Genomic DNA, 27,804 nt, shown 5'->3' with positions numbered 1-27,804 from the left:
AAAACATCACTGACCTCATGGTCAATATGAAGTTTATGGTCCTTCCAAGCTTGCAGTGACCTGTACAGATCTGTGTCACACTGAACGGTATCATTCTCCAGGATATAGCACCTTGGCATGGAAAAGCAAAGAGTGTTTATTACAGTGGATACACACACAGAGCAATGCAAACAGCTGCTTTTAATAACACAGCTCCAGGACAAATGAGACCATGGGCTGGAAATGACATGCAGAGTTCAAAAAACAATGTTCATTTAAGAAAATATAAGTGTGCTCTGAACCAGGAAGGAAGTCTGGGTTTGAGCTGCCTGGAAATTTTTAAGTAGAAAAATCCAGTGATAATATTTCTATCAAGCAGAACCTGTTGACTGTTTCATTTCTCTATGTAAATTGTGCTACACAGAATTCTTGCTTATTCATTAGACTTTCTGCATAAATAATCATTACTAACTAGCAAGCATTGAAAGCATTACTCAGAAGCAATTTCCCAATGCATAATTAAGTGATGCAGGGGTAGGAGCAAGGTAAGATGTATAACTACACCATAAAGAAAAGAGAAGAAACGCAAAAACCAAACCAGAAGCAAGGAAGTTTTACTATTTTCTACAAAAGTAATACAATCTTTCAAGGGCATCTCGACAGATTTGCCTGCAAAGTTTGTTAGGGGTTGAATACAATGCAGTCATTTCTGAATGCTTGTTTAAATTAAAGCTGAATATTGGCAGTGCTCCTTTATTTTCTTTAAACCACCTCACGTATGTTGTCCCACAGCCTTCTTTTCTGCTAGGGAAGGCTCATGAAGAATGTACAACCTTCCTACAGCTCCTTGTATAAATCTGAGATTTACCCAATAAAGCAGTAAAAGTAAATTCAATTTGTTCCAGAAGAAAAAAAAACAGTGATTTATGCGTCCTGAATACTCATGACAGCTGGGATAAGAGGGCACAATTCTCTGATGCCTACATTTCCTCATATTGGTGAGTTTCTAATTCATTTCTATGAGCAGAAGTCAAATGGAAAACACAGATATTAACAGCAGCTACCTGGCTCCTGCATATTTACATGAGCTAGTCATTCAACAATATAAAGCATGTAATCAATAATGATTGGTGGATTTTCTGATAACTCACAAATGGAAATGGTGACTAAATTAATTAAAGTACAGCTGAAGAGACATTATCAGTCCCTAGATTCATCACCGAGGAAATGATTTTTAGCTGTTAGAGTGGTCAGACAATTGCCTCCCCTCTCTCTCAGTATGTTCCATTTCCCAGTGCTCCTGGTCCATCCAGCTTTATTCACAGATTTTCTTCTCCTATCACTGATTACAGAAAACTCTGTACAAAGCAACCAGTGACACAAAACCATGCTCCAGTCAGGGCCTTTGGTCTCCAGCCAGGTCAGCTTATCCCACTGCACACTGACTTCCAGGAGTAAGGCCTCTCCTGGTTTCATGTAGGTTTAACACCCCTGTTGCCAACAGTTTTGTTTGTTCTCACTGGAAACATATACACTGACGAGTGGCTACTGTCTCCACCCAATGCAGAAGACAAAAGCACTGCTGCAGCTCTTCAGGAACTTCATGCCCTCTGCACTGACAAAACTAAAACAAAACTGGAGACTATTGTACACATGGGAATAAGAATTTTAGAGAAGTTAGACTGGGTATCCAAAAGGGATGCAACATGCTTAGCACACTTCAACCCACACATTTATGAAAAAAGCAGTCACTTAAGGAGCAAAATCTTTTAAAAACCTAGCATGTGCACTTACCGGTGGGTCACTTTGATCAGATTAGGAGCTGTGTACTCTGCAATGCTACCAGTGCCACTATATTCCCCCATGTCTCTATCTTCCTCCTCGTGGAGAACAGCCCTCTGCACCTTGTGCCGCTTGCTGATGTTCCTTGGTAAGATGGGCTGGTATCCATCCTCTAAAACCAGGTGATAGGCAGCTCCATCCAGCTCAACAGATAGAGAACGGATAGAGCGATTCCGGACATAGCTTGGTTTGAATTCTGCATAGAAAAGTGGAAGAGCAGCAGAAACAGCATGTTACAATTTGCTCCTCTTTGTGGCTCTTGGAAGGAAAAACCCCAGCCCATACTGTGCTGTTTGGAATTAACTGGATGACAGTGTTTGTTGCAGTTGTCCTGTGAGCTGCTGATTCCTTAACTTTGGCATGAACGGAAGTATGGGTTGGTGGATGGATACCTCAGAGCATAAGAGGGCAAGTACAAGACAAACACAAAAGAATGGCAAAGGTGAAAAAAATGCTCTAGTCCAGCACCAGTAGAACAAATAGTTCATTCAGATGAATGTTTGCTCTTCCCCCACAATCACCAGATGGCAGTCACACCTTAAGCACCAATTGTGACAGTGGTGACAGCCAGGCCACTAGTGACCCTCAGGGACCAGTCCTCTGTGCTTTTCTGCTGCCCACCATACAATTCTTCCCTGCTAGGATTCCTGTAACACATTATTGAAGTTGTCCCAGTATTCCCAGTGCTCAGCCTGAGCCTTTTCCCAGTTCTATTCTTCAAGGCTAGGGCTAGATCCATGGGTTTTTTTGGAAGGGATTAATACGTGAATCTTTATTTTTATATTGATACGTGAATCTATATTTTTATGCAATCCTTTTCTTTGCAATTCTTTCCCTGATGTGCAGGCCAGACAGTTTCTCAGTGAAGCACCACCCTCCAGTGCTATGTACTCCCTCAAACTTTGCTTCTGCATTTGCAGCTCAAAAGCAAAATGAAACATTTGTTATGAATTGCCACTGTGCAGTATGAGATTCTCATTGATCTTTTCCCTATTACTGTTTTCCAAAGTTCTCTGTTCCAGCCCAAATCCCCAGAACTCCTCTTCTGTTTGGTCTGGAATGGCAAAAAGACAACATAGTTATGAAATCTAAATCCATACTTAAACTTCCCTGCTGTATGATGGGGTCCATCTCTGACTATTTCCTGTTCACCACCAGTGACTGCTGAGAGTCACTCATTAGGCACAATCATCTCATTCCTTGAGAAAAAAGTACAACCTAGGTACAGACTCTCTTGTGCTCCCTACCCTAGGGGAGCCTGAGGCTTTACTCTGTATATGAGGCTTGGAGTTACCATAGTCATTACTAGAAACAACTGGGTCCCTTGGATCCTTTGGTCACTTATCATTTAAAGAGAATGAAACACAGCACAGCTCATGAGATGGGACTTCCCTCTGCAATCTGATAAAGGCAAAATTCAACCAATGTACCAAATGAGAAGACCGATCCTTCTTGCAATCCCAAGCTCCACAGAAAGGCCAGCTTCTTCAATGGGATAATCTCTCCAGCAAAATAAGCAGGTGGAAAAGAAAATACGGAATCGGAGGTTGAACAACCAAAACTGACAAAAAAGAACCTTAACTGTCATGCTCTGGCAGTAATGCAGAATGACTTTTTTTCAATAAGCCTTACATTAATTTCAGATAGATTGCAGAGTCTTAAAAGTCGTTTTGCAGTCTGTGAGAAGCAGAATAAACATCTCTTCCCACCTGAAACTGGGCCAAGCATGATATTTTTGTCAGAGCCACACACAGAAAGCAGAATACCAGCTGAATTGTCTGGCTTTGCACATTTTCCATGTGTAGTTCAAAGTTTACTGATGATATTAAGCCAGGTGAGTCACAACTGAAGGGATAAAAAAAGCCACAAAAGACTAGCCCTATTTCAGGCACCCATTCAGGAAATGTTTGAATAAATGAGATGCAAATGCCAATCTTTTGCAAGGTAGGAAGAAGTTCTAAAAAGCTACACCCTACAATGAGATTTAAAGTATAAATTCACATTTCTTTAATCATCCCTTCAGTTTATCTTGTTCAGCTCAGCCAACTAACAATTAATCTTCCTTCCAAGTCTAATACACCAATCCAGCATGCTGGACCTCAGTAGACAGCCCCAGGGAACCATCAACTCCATGTCCCTGAACAGTTAGGAGCCAGGTTACTCCTCCCTTTGCAGCCAAACTAACACAGCCTTAGCACTAACTAATTGGTGTGGAGTGAGGCACCTCACGAAGGACTGCTTCTATTGCTTTATCCTAACATGTTACCCACCGTGCTGATTCAGTGCTGTGACTAGTATCAAATTCTGAAGTGGTTAAAATATTTAATAAGATCAATATTCATTTGTACTGCATGCTCCCATCTGCTAAGTGGGCTGCAGGTATAAATACTAATGTTTAATTACTTATTAGTCAATCCTCCCCCAGGTTCTACTCTCCAATCTATTTACCTCTGTACACAGCCTACAAATAGTCCAGGGCTGTTAAATATCTGGCCAAAACATCTATGCTCCCTTCTTCAGGTTACTAAAGTCTGGCTTTGGTAAGCTCTCTTAATGTGATGCCTCTTTTCCTCAACTACTACAGAAACCAGCTGTCTTAGAGATGGCATTGCTAAGAAGTTGCAACCCCAAACTGAGTTGCAAAATGGAGTCCAGAGGAATTTAAGCCTAGAAAGCCAACTGCTTTCAGAGCCCAAATAATCCAGCTGGTGTTGCACCACTTGACCAGCATGTTTGTCTTCACTGGAACCTGAAAAGAACCATTTTCCACTAATGTCTATATATTTTGCATTTGGTAGACTAAAGAGAAAAGAGCTGCCTTCTTTTTTTTTTTTTTTTTTTTTGATAACAAAGTAAAACTGGGCACTTTAAGGACATTTTAAAAAATATCTCTAGTGTCTAGAAATATGGATTAAGTTTAGAGGTACTTTCTTATATCCCATTCTCACAAAATCATACTTCACACTTCAAATGCAAAATCATACTTCAAATGCATTATCTGTAAAGTAACGGCCTTTTAGTTTTAATAAAAATGTCATTTTGGTCCAGCATTGATACCACCTCAAAAGTAAAATGAATATCAGGGAAATTTGAATAAAAATGCACTAGCCTCTCTGTACACACTTTTGTTTCTTTACTATTCAGTGTGGCCTATCATCATTTTCCTACATGCAGCTTAAGAATTCCTTTAATCACATACACTCGCTCATTACAGGAAGAAGAGATCAAATCCACAGCAAGAAAAACATAATAGGCCACAACACAGCTAAAGATTTGAGAGCTCATTATTTAAACTTTCTACCTACGGCAAAGCTCTGTTTGATCTTTCTTGTAAAAATAAGAGCATACTAAAGAAATAAAGAGGACAAAAATGCAAACATTCCAGACACTTAAACCCAGACATACCAAATATTCATGTTTATGGGTTTCTGGCACTTAAGTGCTTTTCAGTCAAGTTATGTATTTTTACATTGTCCAAATGGCACATATATGACATGGCCCTGTTGTGAAACTGACTTTATTCAATTTAGAAAACACCACTGCCTGCTAAATGCACTGGTGCACCTGAAAATGCATTCTAAACCATGTCTACACTAGAAAGTAAGTATTTTATCAAAATGTCTGGTGCTCCTGCCTCTGTACCAGCAATTTAGTCTGGCCTTTTAGACCATCTGTTCTCACTATATGTAACTGATTTAAATCTTTCTGAAAGACCAATCCTTATACCCTATTAGGGTTTACAACATGCTTGATGCACCCTAGATGCAAGGCATCCATTCTGCTTTTCTGCAAATGACTGTAGTTTGGAATCCAATAAAATGACTTTTTGCAAATCTATCTCTGTTGTGCACAACAGAAATGAATGATCAGGGCATTTCTTTCAAAACTTTGCTACTGCTTGGAACTACTGCATTAATGTGGACACGACCCTTAATCCAGTTGGAAACTTCTATTTTCTGTTTGGCAATGGTTCAAACTAATGAATAGCATTTACTGGCATTTAAGCAGGGCAGCAATGTAATCTCATGCACTCATCAAATTCTGAGTAGCAGACCCCAAAGGTGCCCTAACAATTATGCAACCGAGCACAAACCACACTTTATCGCAAGTCTCACAGAACAGGTCATAAAAACCCAAATATGCATCATGAGTATCCAGGTCAGTCTTAACAGCTTTCTAAACATAAGCTGTTTAGAAAAACCTTGGTATGTCACCTTAACTTGTACTGCTTTGGGCTCACTTGCATTTGGTGTGTGATTTATTAGATAAGTGCATGTACAAGAACAGCCAACACCAATGAAAAGGTCTCTGTCAATAGGTCCAAGCTAACCTCTTCCCTGTATAGCACACACTGGATGTGGAAAGAGGGAAAAACAAAGCATCTGTGCAGGCAAATACTTTACTTTAGACACAAGCAATGGCAATGTGATTGTCAAGATCCTGTTTTATGTTGCTGAAGTTTATGCCTTAAGGTTCAATGAGGCTAATGAACTGAAGGGTGCAGTATATACTCTGTCTCATCTGAGCAGAACACAGAGAAAAAACACCATTCTGATCCTTCTGTGAGAAGGCAGCAAGTTTCACTTTTTTTTACCTCAACTTCCTACATACATAAACTAAAGGTAACTATACACTTAACTACCTCCTTTGGATGTTCTGAAAATTAGTTAATGTTTAGAAAGCAACAACGAGAAGTACTTAAGTGTTATCAGATAGCATTATGTTGCCCTCACTTTAATTGTTTTCCTGTCCTCATTAAGTGCCTTCCATCTACTGCTGTTGACTCCCCATGACTTAACTTCCTTCTGTGACTTAAAAAATAGTTAAGTAAGTACAAATTCTAGTGTTCTTTACAGACTGTCGGCTGTAGCACATATTTAAACATCAAGTATAGTTGATGGAACCACTAATTTTTTTTTCATCTCAGAATTTTCTTAGTAACTACTAATCAGCTTGCAAGACAAATGTAATGGGAGAAAATAAATTTAAACTCTGTGTTTCAAGTTCGTGCCATTATATAAAAAGACTAATCTGCTAAATAATTAAAGCTCTGTATTTGTGGAGTGAGATGAAAGAAACATTACAAGTAACTAATAATGCCATGTTGCCATTTACCTCTAATCTATAATTAAACTATATACTTCAAATATAGATGTTAGTCTGACTAAGATTTAATAGAGTCAGTAAAATGGGCTTTCTGAAAAAGCACTAATCTGTGCCAAGGAAATCAGTAACAGTCTTCCCCTTTGGCTGTCATGTCTGATTAAAAGTCAGCCTTGTCTCTGCTGACTGAGCAGAAGAAAAGGATGTTAGAAGCAAGCAGCTCCAATGACAAAGTACACACATCCTTATTGAAAATAAATTACTGAAGTAACAGCTCCAAACATTGCAGCAACTACTGAAAATTTAAGTATTTGCTGTACAAAACTGTTCACGTTCCACAGCCTATGTCCCTGTGTGCAATTCGCCTTTTCAGCATGGGCACTGCATTTCCCAGAATAAAACATTCTTCCTACAGCCAGACATTCTCAACTTTGATTGTCCAATATTGGACATGCTGTTTCATAGTTGAGATACACAGGAAATATGCTAACACAATTCAATGCCTATGATTGCCAAGACAATTAAGTGAATTAGCAAACAACAGCTTTCTAAGGCAGAGACAGAAGATGCAGTGGGTTTGCTTACTTTTCTTGGAGAAGAGTTTCTTTCTCTGTCTGATGTGGCTCAGCTTGTATTCATTCTCTTCACAATTGCAGTCTTCGCTATTCCTGTTGTAATACTTGGGCAAAATATTGGAGGTGCCTTTGCCTTTGCTTGTAGCTGCCAAGTCTGCCATTCCCTTGCACTTGTGCAGCTTGAGTTTTCCACTGGCATCTTCCACACACTGCCATTTCTGGAAGAAAAATTGGGTTATTAAAAATCTGTCCCAACTATGGTCTGTCTCATGCCAGCTCCAGCAATTTATCAGATATTGCTTGTAGTAAAATGGGGCTCACCTATCACCTACTATCAAACCAGATTTTTGTAATTTTCTGTTTTCAGACAAAACAGCAACTCTACAGAACACCATTGCACTTGTTTCTGATTTTGCCTCTTGGAAGCAGAACAATTTAAATTTCTTTCAAAAATCAATACTACAGATGAAAACATGAAGGTGGCAAGTGACAACTTTCAGAAGCATAACTACAGCATAAACCAAGGACATTCAAGCCGTATCCTAATACTGAGAGTCTTATTATAACTCTCAGCACAGTGGGACCAAAACCTTCCAGGTTTATGGAAGTTCTCCAGATAGAATCATACACTGGCTTGGATTGGAAGGGCCCTTAAAGACCATCTTGTTCCACTCCCCTGCCATATGCAGGGGGACACTTTTAACTAGATCAGGTAGTTCAGACCTCTATCCAACCTGTCCTTGAACTCCTCCAGGGATGAAGTGTTTTCCAGAATTGCTCTGCAAAAGCACCTCTTTCTCTTCAATGACTTTTCAAAGGGTCAGATCAGCTGTGGAAGTCCTCAGCAGCATGAGTTTATCTCCATCTTGAGCGGTTTTCTTAATAGCTTTTTCCCCGTCAACACTTGGGCTTGACTTATAAGAGTGAGCTGCACTGGATGTCTGAAGTGAGAAACCCCTCCCTCTCGCACTCGAACTATAAAAAATTACAGATGTCTCCCACCTCTGGTTCACTCTGATACTCAAAACCTTGAAGTAACTTGCTCACACAGTTCCTTTGTGCTGCTGTCAGAGCTGTACCAAGGGCAAGGGAGTTTAGCTGCCTTCAACCTGGCACAGAAGTTCTACTCACTTCCCTGGTACATCACAAAATTATTTCGCCTACTCCTTAACTTAACAAAACTTTGCTAGCTACAGAGGCTTAGAGACACAAAAAACCCCTTACAGCAGCAGTTGCTACCGCTTTAAAAAAGTTTCTCAGAAACACTCAGCTTCTTGTTGACTCTTGAGAAGCCTTCCTCTTCTTCCCTATTACAAAGTCCTGTAAGCCAGTTCCTCCAGGACTCACTGGAATATTGAGAATTTTCCAAATAAAAGAACAGAAGTAAAAACAGCAGCATCTTCCAGGGAAGATGATATTTTACAGCAGCCTGCAGCTCTATGAGGGACACTCAGCCACTTCAGTTTGCACAGCAAGGTGTGCAAAGGCTGGGACAACAAAGCGTATATTTTCTATTGATATTTACTCCATTGTTTGCAGGACAGCAAAGTAAGAAAACAAGATCACCGTGCTTTTATTATCAGACTTTAATAGGAGTCAAAAGTGAAGTGGCCAGTTACAGCACATTCACCTATCACTGTGGCAGAACCTCTCAGTTAAAAGGATCCATTTTATGGTGTGCCCACTGATTTCCTCAGACACCTGGATGCCAGGTCTCCTGAGCTGTACCTGTGTTCAGCCTCTTGTACAGCCCAAGCCTGGCTCTGATGCAAAGAAATCCAGCTTAACTTACAGCACAATGAATCAGGAAAATCAAGGACAGATACTGACAGTAAGATCTTGCATGACTATCTTCATCTGTAAAGCAGTATGTATTTACCTAGATTCAATAACAAATTAATATCTGAAGAATAAATTCCTCTCTTACTTTTATAAATGCCTAACACTGATTGATGTACATACAGACTGAGGTTTGAACTAAAAGCTGTTTTACTAGAATAAGCAATGCTTTCTTTCACAACTAAGAGAGATGTAAAAATGTTTGTTGCTGTTTCCCATTTCATTTGAATATTATTTTTGAAAATATATAAACAAACTGCATTTTCTGCTCAGTAGAGCTCTATGCTCTAGGTACATTTTAATACATGAAAAATTACGTTTCAACAGAGGGCAAGTTCAATGCCATGATGAGAATTGCTGCAAGTACTCTGATGTGTGGCCAAAAAATTTTTTTTTCTCTATTTCTTTCATCACTTGTCAAGAGACTAATGCTCATTTTTCCCCTCCAGGTGAACTGAAAAAAATCCTTTCTTTTTTGGTGCAGCTGTATGCTACAGTGAAAACACCTCAAAGACTTTGCTGAAGGGCACATTGTATGCATTAACAGGTCCCACTGCTGAATGACTGCAGAGCAGATCTACCTAAATTACATTAGAAGCAAACACTGAGTACATGGAGGGGGCAATGGGTGGGTGGGAGTGCAGGGGAAGGAAAGTGTCAAGCCTTTACTTTTTTCCCTATGATAGATATGGGCATGTGTGTGAATATGTCTGGTATTCAACTGCTTATCCATGGTCTGCTTGAAGGTCCAAAAGCAAATTCTCTAGGTTGATATCATGACTCTAACAGCTGCAGTCATTTCCGCAGGATGCTTTCAAACTTAGGAGAAAAGGGCAGGAATTGCAAGAAAAATGTGAAAAACTCTCTTAACCATTAGGAAGATTTAAACACTGTTAATTCTGGCATTTGAAATTGCTTTCTAGTGAGCAGCAGACCATCTGCTCTACGGAGAAGGACCTGGGGAGTCCTGGTGGACAATAAATTGTCCAGGAGTCAGCAGTGTGTCTTGGGGGCCAAGAGTGCCAAAGGCGTCCTGGAGTACATTGTCAGTTCCCTGAGCTGATCCTGCCCCTCTACTCAGCCCTAGTAAGGCACATCTGGAGTGCTGTGCCCAGTTCTGGGCTCCTCAGAGCAAGAGAAACATGTAGCTCCTGGAGCAGATCTAGCAGAGGCTGAGGAGATGAAGGGACTGAAAATCATTACAGGCTATTTCTAGTTCAAGGAGGAAAACAATTTTGTTAATTACACTTCCTCGTAAGGAATGCAATCCTCAGATAACAGTCTTAATACATCATCATTATGCTAATTTTCATGGTTTGTTGCCTCCTAATTTTATCAGTTCCAGGGCGGACAAAATTTTTAATGTATGAAATTATCAGCAAGTCATTTCTTGTTGTAATCACAGATTAAGGATTTGACCCTGAGAGTTGATCATGTGCAACTTGTTCTGAAATTCAGGAACTCCAAAGATCTGCCAAAAATGCTATTGAAATTATCTGGACTCTAGCTTGCTTGATATATGTCACTTATCAAGAGAACTTAAATTCTTTAATAACCTCAGTATATCTCTGCTAGCAGCAAAAGTACCAATAAACCACAAAAGATGGGAAGAAAGTTTTGGATCTAATTTTAAAAAAGATTCCTTCCAAAACCTGACACTGTTTCCTAGGTCTGGTTGATACAACCTCAAGCTACAGTGGCCTCAGAAAAAGGAGAAAATATAAGCAATTTTTTTCTATTGATCCTCCCTTGGCATTAAGCAAAGGCCAGTAAAGATTGTGGTGGAATCAAGAATATGATGTAGAGGTGCCTTTTCTGAACTGCCAAGGAAGGCACACACTGATCAGAATAGTTTTATCATTGGTATGCCATGTTATGTGGGAGAACTGGGGACACCAAGCAAGTAAAGGATGTGCTTTTACTTATGGTATCTTCAGGTCAGTTACAAAAGAGAGTATCCCTTCATGATCCTGGTATAGTACAAAGCGATTGGAGGGAAGACTATGTCAAACCTTTCATTTGCAGAACACCTGAAAGAAACAAAGTGCAAACATTTGCATTTTGAATGTTCTGAGAAAACTGTCATATAAAATGATACTTCTAAAGCTATTCAAAGGCAATTTCTACTTGTATCAGATTTGCATGTAAATAAAACTTTGAAAATAAAACGTATTTGAAAAGGAAATAATGTGAAATCAGGCAACTATTTTTCTTCAGGAGTTAATAGTATTATTGTACTATGCCAGGTCCTGCTAAAGAAAAAATTACTGTCTTTTCATTTTGGGGAGTTCTTACATGTAAAGCATAGATTCCCCATAGCAATCAGCACTGCTGCAGGTATTGCATGTTTATCAAGTATTTATCTTTTCCTTGTGCACAAAATTGGCAACTAACTTAAAAGGAGATTTTGTGCAGCTGTTGTTATGATATTGTGGTGTTGCTGGGAATACTCTACAGTGCAATGCTGGCATCATAATTGGCTTCCACAAAAGCACATTAATGCAGGCTACTAGATAAAAGTGGGTCAGCTTCCACTCATCAGCCAGCTTCGGATGAAAGGCCAACCTACACTGAAAAGAAAAAAATTGTGTGAAAGCCATTAGGTACTAGGATAATTTTTTTTCTTTTTTATTTCATGTGGGAAGAGCTTATCTCTTTTAAATCCTTGAATATAAATGCTGAGCTGCTCTTTCATCTGATTCTACAATCACCCTTTGTTGGATGCAAAAAACTAACACACACCAAACCCTAATAACTAGAAAAGAAAACACAGCAACACACAGATTCCCATTCCTCTCAGAAGAATTTACATATATTAGCGATGCCAAAAAAATTCCACATAGTGGACTGAGAAACAAGGTTTTAGACACTATGAATAGCCTCTTCTCCATGATCTTGGTACTCTCTTATCAAAACAAATACGGGTTAAGGATGGTGACAGATTTGCAAAAATCACTTTGTGGCAATAGACCTGTATTCACAAAATTGCATGCTCTCAAAGCAGAATTTCAAATTCTCCATCTCATATTCAAAGCTTTATTCACCTTTCCTTTCTCTACTTCTCTTTTAAGCTCTGCCCTTGTCTCTTGTTCTTCATTCCCCTTCTGAGTCTTTATCTCCATTTGTGCTTCTTGTCTCCTACTCACTCTTCAGATTCCCTGAGGCCATTTAGATTTCTCTGTGCATGGAATAGCAGGTCCCCAAAACTTGTTTAAGTCAAGAGTCCCAATGACTTCAGCAAGCTTTCAGCTAATTCTGTCCCAGATGGGTATTTATCTTTGCATTAGGATATGAAAATTCACTTCTCATACTGAACACTCCAAGTGCTATTAAACAGAGTGTCTTGCAGGATCAGAAGACATCTGCTAAATAACCACTGCATCTGCATAACATCAACTCCCCAAGGCAGCTGTATGTTATTAGCTTGGGCTCATTCTACTTGCTGTGCAGAGCTACGAACACCACCAGCAAAAAGACAACACCCGTTTGTCATCTGAGAAGTTAGTCTTCCTTCACTCTGAAGAGATTTTGGGTGCACCCATATTTAGACAAAATTTATCCTCAAATGAGCACATTCATCTCCCAGGATTCCTATTTTCTATATAGACTACTAGGACATATTCTCTAGAGTAGGGGTTACAAGGATTGAGATTCCCTTGAGAGCCCTTCACAGATTTTAATTGACTTGATTGTTTGGAATTTTTTCCTGATGTGCAACATAAATTTCTTTTTTTGCTCAATTTCATCCTATCACTTCCTATTATGCCTGACTGAACTCCTCAAACAATTCTTCTCCTCTCTGTCTCCTGACAATGAAGATGCAGCACAAGCATCTCTTATTAACACAACTATACTGTAGAATTTATTGGTAATTTTGACTATGGAGTTGACATTTTATACTTCTCTTGAAAAGAAAATAGTGATGGGGGGTAAAAAAGCTATATTTCCCCATCCTACTTACTGGATAATGTTGTAGTAGAAAAAAACAACTTTTCTTCCAGTTCCTCAAATAACATTGCAAATTCATAAAACAATGGCTTGTTCCCATTCAGCTAAAATTTCAGCTCAAGACTTCTGATGACAATAAACTACCGCATATAGTATTCCTTTAAGTTTATTATTTTTATAAAGAAGAGAACATTATAATTGCTTTATGTACTAAATCTGACATAGAAGCCACAGGAGGAAAAGAACACCTGGAAAATTTTTATATATAGAAATTGGATCCAAACAGCTAAAGAACAATGGACTCATTTCACAGGTGCACTGAACTACATGATCAGTAAAGCCAGAAGTATGGAGTTTGGACTTTGACAGTAAAAAAATTAACTACTGCAGCCTAAGTAGCCCATTACTGATTATAGCTTGGTAAGTCATTCATATAATGTCTGCAAGAACAGTTATATTCCACAGACTAGCTCATCTTGACAGCCCTCTGGGCTGCCAGAATATGAGGTAATGCCAGTGTGATAACAGACACATTAGCATGTGGACCCATTTACCTTCACCCCTTTGTCCACAGAATGTGTTACAGTCCTTGGAAAGGGGTTCTCTGGCCCACACCTGCATGAGAGAGCAATGACACAGAGTCAATTTTGCCAAGAGTGGTGAATTCTCTGGAGATAGCCATGCTTTGCTTTTGCACTGCCCTGAAAAACTCACAGAATTCTCTCCTGTGCATGTCAAGACCATGTATTGATACTAGCCTAATTTTTTTTCCAATAATTTATTCTATATAACTTGTATCTAAAGTGAACATATTGTCATATCTGCCCAAAACGGTTATGCAACAAGGGAAATGACACACAGTCAATGAGCTTTATGCCCATATACACACAGCCTGCCTCCAGTCATAACTGCATGTGTGTTTTCCCAGTGTGTTTTTGTTAAGAGGAGGGATATACTAAGTTAACAGAATTTTATCTTCCCATTACTATATGTAATTCCAAGTAACAATAACAAAATGAATTAAAGAGAGAATTTGAAGCAAAGCAAGCTGTATGAATTTAAAAAGGCCAATCTGTTATGTGCATTCTAGCTTCTCATCACTAATGAATCCCAAACCACATTCTGTTTGAGAAATAAAGCATTAAAACAGCCTAGGTGGTTTTCTTAGTGGTAGTCAGGAATCAATACAGAACACTTGAATCAGCAATTTCTTGACTGACAGTCAATCTCATAAAAGCTGCAATAAAGATTTGAGCAAAGGTCACAGAACGAGCCATTTGATTTATATGCTGGCATTGATGATGAGGTGAAGGACATTGACACAGTGAAGGTGTTGAGCTTAGCCCAATTACAACTGCTTACTTGCAGTCAGGGGTAACAATGCCCTACCTGGCCAAGCTGTTCACAAGCTGTTTGATACTCAGCTCGCTGACAGAGGTCTTTCACACGCTGGTATTTGGGTAAAAAGTTTTCTTCTTGGGCATGTACCTTCTCATTCTCCCTTTTATGCAGCAGCTTACTGGGAAAAAAAAATTATTCTTACATTAATATTAATTCCAACACACAAATACAGTTAGCTGAAAAGACTCAGAGGAGTAGTTATTTTCCAAGTCCATAGCATCTCTGGTAGCCAAAACTTAAAGAGTCCAGAAGAAACTAGCATTTAGTCTGTCCAATAACACACAAGTTATTCATGTCCTGCTCTCAGGGAGTATACAAAAACAAAATCAAAACACTGTGTTACATTCCTGAGTGACAGGCAGTAAAAACTGTCAATGTAGAGAGACCACATCACATTCTACAGGGCTGCACTTTGCAAACCCCTCTTGCCCCCATTTGTGTACTAAAGCAGAGGTGCAGAGGGAATGGCCAGCAGATGAAGATGCAGAGAGGAAGGGTTGTTCATAAGCCCATGATACAAGCAGGAGGGTAGGGGACAGCAGCTGAGAGCAAACTGGGATGCCTTCCCATCTCTCAGTCCAAGTAAACTCCCCTTCCCCCACCACAACAGCACATTTGTGCACGCTGTAGGCAGAGGCCATCCATTTCTTCCAATCACACAATCACTGCCATTAGGCATACTGCAGCCGTGTCCCTGCTGGCACAGCTAAATGGCTTTAGACTGCAGCAGAGTGCTGCTTTGGCTTTAGCTATTCAATATCCTTCTATTTAAAAAGCATGGGCTTTGTGATTAACACTTTCCTTACCCTCTTTCCACAAGGAACGAGTCTCTCCATACCTTCATCTTTTTCTTTAAATGAAACCTAGGAGGAAATGAGGAGAGGAAGACGTAATTCCCACAAAACCAGTAACCAAGTCATTCCCCAGTTTTCTCTCCTACCCCTAATTTCAACAAGAAACATGCCACGTAACTGCACAAGAGGACATCCAGCTCTATGAAGCAGGAACATACACCTGAAAACCACAGGACATATTTCTCTCACAGGAACTAAATTCACAACAGGTTTACACAGGACAGTTTCTTCAACATAAGCTTGTTGAAGGCACAAGAGATTAACTGAATTTTCCTTGTTCACAAAGGATTACAAATAAAATCAGATTTCCTGACTCAAATTTGGGCTTTTACCCTGCATCTAACCAAAAAGTACCCTATTCAAAAGCAGCTGTTCCATTCCCCCTTTCCCTCCACCCAGCTACTTGTAAAGCAAATAGTTCTCCTTTGTTTTTTCTGCTGATTTTCTCTTCCAAGCATTCTCCAGCAAGTCTAATTCTCTTCCTCAGTCTTCTTCCAATGAAAGTATTGATGGAAAGTCTTAAATAAAAACTGCAGCTTTTAGTGCTAGCCTGTCTATATTCTAATCTGATACACAACCATCGCCCTCAATTATTTTACTATTTATTCAATATGAGATGCTTTGCTACAAATGATGCCATGAAGACATAACTTACGTAGCCAAAGACCCTCTCACTTCTACACAGACTACATTTAGTATGTGCAGATGCCATGCATGCCATACATCTAGAATATGAACATGCCAAAATGAAAATAACTGAAGTGAGTCGTATATGCCAAATAGTCTTCAGATTTTCTGGTGAATTATGTACTCAGATAGATGGTGATTGTATTATATTTTCCTTTAAATTTTCTGCATACTGCTGAACACTTGTTCAGTCTCTTGTACAAACACATGCATGTTTCTATGCAACATTTTAATGTCTTACCTATTTACTGGTCTCTCAGAATCCAGCAGCTTTAGAATGGATTTACCATCCATATCAGATGGAATATCCAATCCAGCAATATCTAGAATTGTAGGTGCAAGATCAATATTCAACACAATGTGGGGATTCCTGAAAAAAAACATAGGACAAAACAATTTAAATTCTATACAATAATACCAAGCAACTCTAGCTTCCACAGAGTCCAAAGACCTGAAAAGGCTTATTTTGTGACACCTGCAAATAACAGAGGACACATTCTGATTCTTTTTCATGAAGGGAATTAACATATAATATATAGATAAGTTGCATAACCTCAAGGGGACTAATATAAATATTTAAAACTTTAGTACAGAGCATTTTTGAGAAAGCAAAGTGGTTCATAAGGTAAAGTTAGTTAATTTTTGCACAAGGCTGTTTAAAAACCATTTTGAAAAACTGTTTGGGTGTCTTACAGAATCAAAATGCCTGCCAAATATGTTGATGACTTTCTTAAAAAGTAGATTTGGCAGGTAGCACATGCCTTACCTCTTTCAAAATCTGATATAGAAATGAGCACTTCAGTTCCTATCACAGTAGGCATGTTCTGAAGAGAGCATGAGAAACATTGCTAGGCACTAGTAAGAACTAAAAGTGACTGTTAATTTACAGTGCAAGACAGAAAAAGGGATGAAGAAAAAAGCAGCACAGGGGGAACAGTTATGGAGAAAAAAGTGAGAAAATAAGAGCTTGAACTACATGCTAACACTACATGCTACAGCACTAATCATGTAGAATCACTGTTTATGACATGCAGGCACAAAGAAAGGATAGGACAAGATGGGCTGCAATAAATATTAGTGCAGCATTCCAGCTCAAAATACAGGTCAGAAGAAAGCTGTTAAAGTCACACTATTTAATGAGATACTATTTTCAAATTACTACATCTTTGAGAGAGTAAGCAAACAGGGACTGACAAGAGCACAGGCGATGAATTAAATTGATGTACCTGATTTGATTTTAATTACTAATAATTATGATGTAGCATATTGGGTAACTGAAATGAGAGGTCAGTAATGACTTGATATGGTGATTGCTATTAAAATTTCCCTGGTACCAAAAGGGAGTCATAAAAATTATTCTGCAGGAAAAACATAAGGTTCACACAAAACATAGATGACTGAAGTTCTACCATTTAAGGAAAATCAGGCTGAGGGGGAAGATCAATTTAATATCTAATGTATTCCCTCTCCAAGGTGTTTTATCCTGTTCTTCCTATTTGCACTACTGTGACAAGCTCTGTGCTGTTAAGACCCTGTCAGACCGATTCTTTCAATTCTAACGGAAACATGTTTTCATCTTCAGAAATCTTTGAAAAATAAAATTCAGTGGGAAGGTTTCAGAGCTTTTATGGATAAAAGCTTTTTCTGGGTGTAAAGATCCTAGAACTACAGCAGACACAATGTGGCTAATCTCTAGCCTTATATGTTGCAGAAGCACTAGCTCAGTCACTTAGACCCTGTTAGCAATGACTCTCCAGGAAGGCAAAAAACTGCAGTCAAAGCAAAAGACAGCAGGTTTTTAGAAGGCTATTCCAGTTAATTTGAAATTCTGGGCTGCTGCAGACAAAATTCTTTCAGTGCTGAGGTAATATGTCTAGTCCCAAGTGAGGAATGCCTACCTGCTCTTTAGAGAATATTGTTTTTTTCACATACAAAACTGCTGAAAAAAAAATCAGAAACACAGTACAAAGTCTACAGAATTTAATATTTTTCTGCCTTCAGATAATGCGAATCAATGAATTTAACGAGCATACGGAATGAGAGGTTTTTAATAGCTATTTGCTATCATATTACACACTAGATCCATTCCTCTGTGGTGAAGAAAAAAATGTGTGTGGAAGACTGTGTGTGTTAATTATGTAAGTCATGCACACTGATATAAATATTAGGCAGCAGTTTATGGCACTCTGTCCAAAATCATTACCTAAGTGCAAATATTTGCTATCTGAAATAATTGCTTAGAAAGTGTATTTACTTAATTTGTTAGCTGATCAAAGCTACCATTTTAATTAACGGTTATACTCTACATGCTTGTGTGCAACTAAATAACAGCCCTAACCATGTACTTTCAGAGAATGAGCTAAAAAGAATATTTTGTGGATGCTAATATATGAACTGGTCTGTATAAACTGAAAAAAGTGACTCCAATGTTCAGCAATAATTATCTACATTATACTGTATATTTTTAAACTTTTAAGTGACAGTTATGTGCATAATTTGCAGTCCTCAAAAGAATGCATTTCCTAGATTGGACAAAATTCAAAGTGATTTTTCAACTGTATCCACAAAAGTGCAGTGGCTTGTGCTGCACACCCATGCAAGCAAAAAGGCAATGGCCTTGAGTTTGTTATACCATCCTGTGCTATCAGTTCTGCTTTCTGAGGAGACATATTTTTCTGCCAAAAATAAGTAGGATGAGCAGAACTTTGTGCCTCCATCTGCCTGCCAGGTCAATACAACTAGAGAACTGAACATGAAGTTTTCAGGTCACAACACACACAAAGGCAAGAAACTTACAGGGATCCAGCCTCCACATTTGGTCCTCGGACATAGAAAGGGACTCTGATATCAAACTCATATGGCATGGACTTCCCTTTCACCAGTCCAAACTGCCCAATATGATAACCATGGTCTGCTGTGTATATTAGATATGTATTTTCCAGTTCTCCTGTTTCAGCCAACATATTGTAAATCTGAAAAAAAGCAAAACAAAATATGAAATTTATTCCACTGAGTACCTCTACATGTGGAATGGTACATACCACTATCTACCCATGTGTAACATACAACTGCATACAAACAGCTAAGGATGGCACTGAGTTATCATAATAAACCACTCTGAATAATACATAATCACATCTTAATTTTACTAACTGAATATTGTGGCTATTGCAAGACAAAAATCTGTTTTAAGGTGGAACACATTAGCATGCCATTTCAAAAATGTTTGGGTTCAGTATTTTGCAAGAGAGCTGTCAAGACAGTACTAAATACATACAGTAATAAAGATAAAAGTTTCAAGGTGTCATTTCAAAATTTTCTCTTCACTTTTATCTTCTTCTTCTTGCAGCAAGCAGTTGTAATAAAATGACAGCCCTTTGAATCTCACACATATTCAGGCAGGACTCAACAACCTTGCCTTCAGACAAATGACTCCCCATTATGCAGAATATTTGCAAAATACCTTCCAGAGAAAAATCACTCAGTCATACTCTCTCTCTATGGAGAATTACAAGGAGATTTAAATGTGAATACTTCTACAGATTTACAGAAGATACTATGTGAAATATACCAACTTGAGCATCAAAGACCAATTTTTATGTGACATTTTCACTTGAGAAAGATAAGTTGGTGGGTTACCACCAAAGTGAAGCATCACACAGGTACAAAACATCAGTACAGGAGAAAAACTCTTGTGTCAGTTTGGGAGTTCATTTTTGGTTCTTTTTTGGGTTTTGTTTGCTGGTTTGGCTTTTTTGGGTTTTTGTTTTGGGGGCTTTTTGTTTGTTTCTTGGGTGTTGTTCTTTTTTGTTTTGCTTTTTTGAGTGTGAGATTATTTTGTTTTTTCTTTTTAATTTTGAAAAACTAGTAACACACATAATTCAGTAGAAAAAAATCAGGCTAACTTGATAATTAGAACTAAAAACCAACCTAACTGATTTTGCCTGCCATGAATCACCCAGAGTGAAACCCTTTTACTAAACAGAAAATACAAATTGTGTGGTAAAATCACCAATTTCCCCTAATGCTGTTATCGGATCCATCTAAACAGCTTCATTAACATGAAGCAGAGATCATATTTGCCTGAAATCAGTAATTCTAACACACTAGTAACAAGCTTATGCAACGCCATCTACATAATCTCATTTTTGCCTTAGAGAACTCTTCCAATTTTATGTTCTACCTTTTGTGAATAAGAATGCCAAGAGATAAGCAGAAAAATTGCAACACCTTTAAATCTGCAAAACCATTCTTCTTCAGCATAGCTTTCAGTGAATCCAGACATTTTGTTGAAGACACATAGTTTGCATTAAGAAATCTCATTGTTACATGATGCAGACAATTTTAAAAGTACTAATCTACATATTTATTTACTTCCAGTATTTAACCTCCTCTGGGGTCATTCCAGTTAGGACTCAGGTATCATCACTTTTTGCTGCTGCTGTTTTCTTCTCTCGGAAGCTCAGTGTTACAGGATCAAAATAGACACACATTTTGGTAGTTATTTAAAACAGGTTGTAGGACAACTTTATTAGAGGATACATTTTTAGGGTTTATGATGTGTAGTTTTTCAGGCAATCCCTTTCTCTTCCCCTTTATCAGTAGTGGTTCTGTGGCAAAAAATCAGCTTGTTCACACCACCCAACTCAGGGTACCTGCCTTTAGGAGATGAGGAACCTTACACATTGAATAAAGAGACAAAATGATCAGAGGTGAGAAGATTACACATTATTAAAAAACTGATAGTTTTTTAAACAGTCTTCCTTCTCCTTCTTTCTCCTTTATCTTCATATGAAGAACAATGTGGAGCTTAACTCAAGAAACAAGCACCTGTTAGCCAAAAAACAAAACAAAAGTGACTATTAATCTCACCATCTCCATAGAGTCATCCACAGACATGAGAGTTTGAAGGCGCTTTCTCTGTAGCATGTTAGTGAACTCCATGTGTATAGGTTTCATGGGACCAGTATACCTCATTATCCAGTGCTTGTCTGGGTTTGGAGCATAATTATAACTGGGAGTACTAAGGAACAGAGAGAAAACCACAATGTTTTAGCTAAGTAGAAAAAAGTCCTAGTAATGAATATTAATTTCCATATGATCAACACTATAGGAAGTACTATCTGAGGTGCAGGAGAAAATATTAAGATTACTTTTTAAATGTCTTCTACTTTCACGTTATGAAGCATGGGAAAATGAAAACCACTTGGGGGGGGGAATAAAATCTATGAAAACATTAAACACACCTAATCTTTCCAGTGATTTCAAGCTAACAACTACACATGTCAAGGCCAAGAGACTTAGCCTCAGAAGACTTAACTCCACAAGTATGATCAGGATGAAGCATGTATTACAGAAATCCTCCTCATGCAATTGCTTTGTTTTCACTCTGCCCACATTAGCACCAAATTCTACATCTTGCGCAAGCTATTTAAAAATAACTATAGAACCTGCTGTAAAGGTTCTGCTATGTTCTTTAACAGCTTTTTAGAGTTCAGCACAACTTGTTACTTGAATATTGTCACACATGCACCAGAGGAGCACAGGCACTCTGCCTACTGGTATCCAATTGCATGTGAGCAGCAGAAGTGGACAAATAGCTGGACTTTAAAGACCTGTGAAGAAAAATGGGATAAGGAAATAGGGCTGTATTTTGAGGACTCATTCCAGCCACCAACTCCTTTGCTTGAAGTCCCGGCAAAATCTCAAAAACCTGGTTCAATGTCCCCTCGGAATCTCACAGTCCTTCCAAGTTCTCATGGTCCTGGGACATCATTAAAGTGATGAGGAAAAATATTGTGCATAGTTTCACATGGTTGGAAGCCCCAGCAATCACTTTTCTATGCATAATTATATAACTTTAGTTTAGCTGAACCTAAATAAAATATTTATTTTACCACCATGATGTCAACTCTCTGCATAACCAACCCACTAAAAGGTATTGTTATAGCTTACATTTGCAAGAGAAACTATTCTTACGTACTATGTTTATTCCTTGTTACTTCGAGTTGAAGACCGCTTTTTACAATTTCTTCACATCATGGCTAAACACATCATGAGCAGAGTCTAAAACATTAAAAATTACTTTTCCTATGTAATTTGGTTAGGATTCCTTTTTTCATTCAAAGCCATAAACTCGGTCTTTGCAAATGTAAATACTCATTTACTTTCCTCTTAGCAGCACAGAATTTCCTAATTAATTCCTATTTGAGAAATTTCTACTTTTGTTTTTGTATAGGTAACAGATCAGCAAGGTTATTAAAAGTTATTAAGCTAAAAAATAATGTAAGCTGAAACTTCTCATCAAAATACTGCATACCTAATGTATCTTTGAATATGAGTGTCTTATGAGATTTAATATAAATATTAAACTAATAATCTGACAGAGACATTTTTTATGCTGAAAGCCTTGTTAGATGCTATCTGAAAAATGTGCATATTTGGCAAGGGAAGGCTTCTTCATACAGGGAGGAAAGGGCTGTTGCTCATTCTCTCTATAGTGTTAATAGTCTCTTGTATTTCAGAATGTTGTTGTGGTTGAAGTAATGACATTGCCTCTTTGAAAATGCTGACTGTTATGTAAAGTGTTGCTCTGTGATGCCCAGAATGAATCAAAAATGCTTCGCAAACTCCAATTCCGCTTACTTCATGACTTCCTGGCTGATTTGAAACCTCCCACTATTTAATCCAACCAAAGCTCACAATTTTCTTTGATTACTACAAATGTAACCCTTTAATCCTTAACAAATTTGTCTGTCTTATAGGAAAAATACAAAAATTAACATTCCTAGAAGCTAGATGAGACAACTTCTTCCAAAGTACCTAGAAGGGAAGCCCCAGACAAATTGCATTTGACCTTGAAAAAGATGGGTGGTAACATGTACCCTCTATTGAAGTAAAGTTTCTGATCACTGTTAAATTGCCCAGCTGCCACATTCTCTACAGCTCACAACATAGGCAGCAATAAAGGAAAACTGTGTAGCTGAGGGATTTGCTCTGTGGATAATTTTCAAACAAGACAAGACTGCAGATGCACACAGAGAGGAGCTTGACAGAATGAGATGGAGAGAGTCTGCAGTATAGGGTGGAATGGTCATACCAGCCAGAACATGGTACAGAATCAAGAGAACAACAGCATAAATTAGCCACAGAAGTACATACCAGAGCTCAGAAGCAAAGCAGCATGCTGACTAAAATCCATACCACTGGTTTTTAGCTATTACTAGCAATGCCACATGATGCAGCATATACATCTGTCAATGCAAAGTACTACCACCCCTGCTTTTCTTTCCCACAGAATCCACTTACAGACTTCACCAGCACTGCCACAGGGAAAGCTGGAGGATCATACCACCTGGTGTACTGCCTTCTGCTTTGGGGACTTGGCAAAGACTTTGTTCAGGGTATTGCTTATTGCTTTAGGGCAATTTGTATCTGTTCCACTGCATTCTGATCCTTCCTTACAATATCCACATGACAATGAAACAGTAAGAACTGCCTGCAACCCTTTATCATTGACAGATTTATCTGTCACTGAGATTCCCTGGAATTTGGGAACAAGGGGAAAATGGAAACTAGAGAACTAATTTGCATCATTCCCTCACTGTATGTACATGTTCTGCATTTTTACATTTACTCTTAAACCCAGGTCAATGAAAACTCTGGCAGATTACTATTTTTATTATTATTGTCATTATGCAGTACTGGAAAATTTGTTTAGAAGAAAACCGTCAATTTCTTTGTGTGAGATATACCAAAAAAATCCTATTTTATGTACATATCCGAAAGAAAAACACAGTTCCTTAATCTACCGGGATAATTTCTTTTTTTACAAACAAAACTTCTTTTCAAAAAGTGATACTTCCTATGTAATTGTTATCAATGTAAGAAAAGTCACCTAAAATAAAAATAAATTTTAAAAACCCAACAAACCAACAAAAGTGTAATTACTTTATAATTAGAAAGATAAACCTAATTTGTGTGAACAATCAAATTTAAAGTACTAGCAAAAGAAAAATTGACGAATATAGTCTGTATTTTTCATTGCTTCCACCCTTCTCTTCTTTTTCATTCAGCTAGGAAGTAAATTGCTGCAGAATGTTGCATGATAATCATCTCCGAGATCCAAATGCCTTCCAAAGGAACCTAATAAATCTAAGGTCAATACTGAATATAAGCCATGAGAAGTTGCTCATTGGACATTTCTGCAATTTTCATTTCAAAGAAAGTGAAAGCATAAAATGGCAAACAAACAAGAAACACTTAATTGCTGATGATCTGTGCCACAGATTGTCTTGGACACAGCAGAAAATAACAAAATATGTAATTCCAAGTTATGCAGTAACCAGACAATAAAACAAAAGAAACTTCTCTCAGACTCTATTTTAAATAAATCAAAGAAGCTAAAATGGCTTTCACTGGACTTTGGGCTAGCCTGAGGAGCTTTGACCAGCAATTGAAAATTGTTTCTACCAGTTCCCAGCTCATCCACAAACCCAAAGTAAAACACAATGTAAAACAGAATTCCCCTTAGAAAGGGAGGGGGCAACACACAGGAAGAAAGTTAGAGATGTTGAACATCAAAGAAGGCATGAAGCCAGTCATTAGAAAACTGTAGGAATGCTTTCACAGTTGCATCAAGAGGTGATGTGGGAGAAGCATTCGTTTTACCTCCATGTGTGGAGATACCTGTAGTGCAGCATTAAGAGCTGTACATGCAAAACGTTTCTGTGTTATAAACAATAAACATCTCACAATGGAGCTTATGAACATATTCCTTCAGGAACCAGGTAATACTGCTTTTGGGATCTGTTCAAGACATTGTATTGGGTCATGTACAGACAGGCCAGTTCATTCAGAAATAGCCTGTAATTTGGTGCTGCAGGCCTGTATTTCTGATCTTTCCACAAAAGAAACACGAGTAATATGTATATTACGGTTTATAAGTAAGGACAGGGAGACAGAGTTTCTTCCCCTGAAGAGATTATAGCCCAAGAACCAAATTTTGATCATCCTGCTCAGAATAAAAAGTGCTTTACTTCCCAAATAAGCTGTAACAATGTCCAGTGAATTCAACATGAATCTTCCCATTTATCTCAATGAGCCACAATTCTGAGTTCTAGATGCAGCAGCCATTCTCAACACACTTATACTGGTCGCAGGAGGTATAAAAAAAATTCTGGAAACTCTTCTTATATATTTGTGACAAAGTTATGCCAAGAGTACTATAAAGAAAACATTGTTCCCCTGAGGTACCTAGAACTTACATATTCCAGAACCTGAAAATCAAAGTTTTTGCTTTTTCCTTACATGTGTTCTGAGGCATTAGGAAAGAGTTGTGAGTACTGAGGGGCTGAATCTTCAGGACCATGAGGAGCAGCATGGCTTATAACCATCAGTACAGGCCTGTGAGGATACATCTTCTTTGATATTCTAAAGAAGGTAATACTGTCATTGGTAATCAGATCAGTCAGATAATCCTGCAAGTAGAAGCAAAAGTATAATGAGACACTTCAAAAGGAATTTCAAACTGGGGGGGCAATAGGAAGGAGAGGTCTGAGGTATCATACGAAATAGGAAAAAAGCTACTTCACTTAGAATGGTACAAGGAGGAAGTAAGTTACAGATACTAAAAACTCAAAAAATTAGAATCAAATAATTCTTTCTTCACTGCCTAGAAATACAAAAGTCAACAGCTTCTAGCTTTTTTCTCAGAACTGAATGGCACCAAAAGAGATCAGACAGTACCCCTTCTTCCTAAAGTGGGCAACTACATGATGAAAACCACAATACTAAATACAGTGACCAGGTATGAATTTTAAAAAAAACGTATGTCAGTATCTTCAAGGTGTATAGTCCAACCTTAAATCATAAAAGTACTTTGAATATGCAAATGGATTGATGTTCTTTTCTTTTTTAGCCTTCTTCTGAAAGAGAAATCACTAACATGAGAAGATTGTGGGCTAACTGAACAAAGACTTCATTCAATATTACAGTGATAATCTGATAGAGATATAGCTCTGTCATACATATTGTTGAGAATTTAGAAAACTTCCTGTAGAAGAGTTGGACTATCTCTGTATTTTCTAAGAAGTATCATTATCATTCTTAAGATATCTACGAGAGCTACAGGGATTGAAGACAGGATTTTTAATGACAAGCCATGGTCTCCCTTAGGTGCTTCCCCGGAAACACTACACATATAAATACCCCTCAAACATGAGTAGGATATGAAAGTACACCTTAAAAAACCCCAAATAACCCCCATGTCACAGCAGAATGTAAAATCAGACATAACATCTGCCTCTGGTCAAGCCAACAGGTTCAAGGTGTGGTACAGACTGGATTGCATCTCCTTTTGAGTACAGCTTTCTGTCCACAGTTAAGACACTTGCTCCTCTTCACCTCTGTCAACATCCTTGGTCTGAGAAGTCAGCTTGTCATTAAAAGGAAGCCTTTTTCATGCACTATATTTACTTCCTCCAAGTTATTTCTTGTCTATCCCAGAAGAAGGCTGGCAAAGTCTCCATTTATAATGTTACACAGTGGTACAACACAAGGCATGACTGTTACAGAACTGCCATGATTATAATTGTTACTGGGATAGCATTTTCACTCTAAATAAGCATTAAATGAAGGACTTCCACTTACAAAAGTACACAGGAGAAGGGAAAATGTACAAAAGCAAAACTGACTTCTGAACATGCTTTCAATGCCTGAGACAATATTCATAGCTGAGAGAGAATACTTAAGTGCTCTCAAAAATGCACTGCCATTAATCTTCATCATGCTGCTTCCTTAAGCTGGTCAATCACTTGAAGTGTGCAACTCATCTTTGATTTAGCCATTACAAGAGTATCGTTTTCCAATTTTATTTTAAAAACACAAATAGGAAGGCAGGATTTGCAATCAATAAGAGAGCGAATGAAACACTTGTTAAACAAATATACATTACAAATCACTCCAGAGGGAGTCAACATCCTTAGTTATACATTAAAACTAGAGCAGTTTATGGATAGATTTAGTCACCATCATACTACAGAGTCACTTCTGCCTACTTTAGGACTTCAGTAAAGCTGGTTCCTTTGGAAAGGAACACTTTTAGCTGAAGGAAACGCATTCCTGACTGCAGGCAGGTATTGAAGTGTAACATGTTAGATGAGAAAAAATAAAACTGCATTGACAATGACTATGAAGCATTTTTTTAAGTTTGGTCAGGATATAACATCCTTGAAAGGATATTAAAAAACATATACACCTGTATGCACAGAAATAAAAACGTAATAGTTAAATTCTCCACTGATTCAGAATTATCATAAATTGTACTAAGATTCTGTGACTACTCCATAGTATTGTGGCTGTGAAAGAAGTTCCTTAAAAGAAAAGGGTGGGTCTAGCTGGAGGGAAATGGATTCTCATCTCATTAATGCTTGTGTAACTCCACTGCCACAATAATTATCATACAAACCACAGAAACAGTTAACCTGAAGCATTTAAGTCTACTTTTGGATCTGCAGCTTGTAATATTTAACACAGTCTCAGAACATTTTACTCGCTTACACTGTTAGTAACAATGT

At 38.1% G+C, this 27,804-nt stretch overlaps 1 protein-coding gene across 8 annotated transcripts in view; it reads right to left on the bottom strand.

Annotated features, from left to right (window-relative positions):
- Positions 1 to 27,804, bottom strand: part of SULF2 (sulfatase 2) — a 78,350-nt gene that overhangs the window by 9,997 nt on the left and 40,549 nt on the right. For all 8 annotated transcript variants that reach the window (XM_064391509.1, XM_064391504.1, XM_064391505.1 and 5 more), the window contains 9 exons: positions 25,538 to 25,707; positions 21,101 to 21,251; positions 19,025 to 19,200; positions 16,470 to 16,598; positions 15,494 to 15,550; positions 14,676 to 14,805; positions 7,510 to 7,717; positions 1,774 to 2,017; positions 15 to 111 (listed from right to left, as the gene is read on the bottom strand). In XM_064391509.1, the coding sequence (XP_064247579.1) occupies positions 15 to 111; positions 1,774 to 2,017; positions 7,510 to 7,717; positions 14,676 to 14,805; positions 15,494 to 15,550; positions 16,470 to 16,598; positions 19,025 to 19,200; positions 21,101 to 21,251; positions 25,538 to 25,707 (1,362 nt within the window). The remainder of the gene's footprint in view (positions 1 to 14; positions 112 to 1,773; positions 2,018 to 7,509; positions 7,718 to 14,675; positions 14,806 to 15,493; positions 15,551 to 16,469; positions 16,599 to 19,024; positions 19,201 to 21,100; positions 21,252 to 25,537; positions 25,708 to 27,804) is intronic.

The sequence above is a fragment of the Passer domesticus genome, chromosome 16 (assembly GCF_036417665.1).
Source record: "Passer domesticus isolate bPasDom1 chromosome 16, bPasDom1.hap1, whole genome shotgun sequence".
In the NCBI taxonomy this organism is placed as follows: domain Eukaryota; kingdom Metazoa; phylum Chordata; class Aves; order Passeriformes; family Passeridae; genus Passer; species Passer domesticus.
Note: the sequence above shows the minus strand (reverse complement) of the source record. Positions and strands in the feature narration are given on the sequence as shown.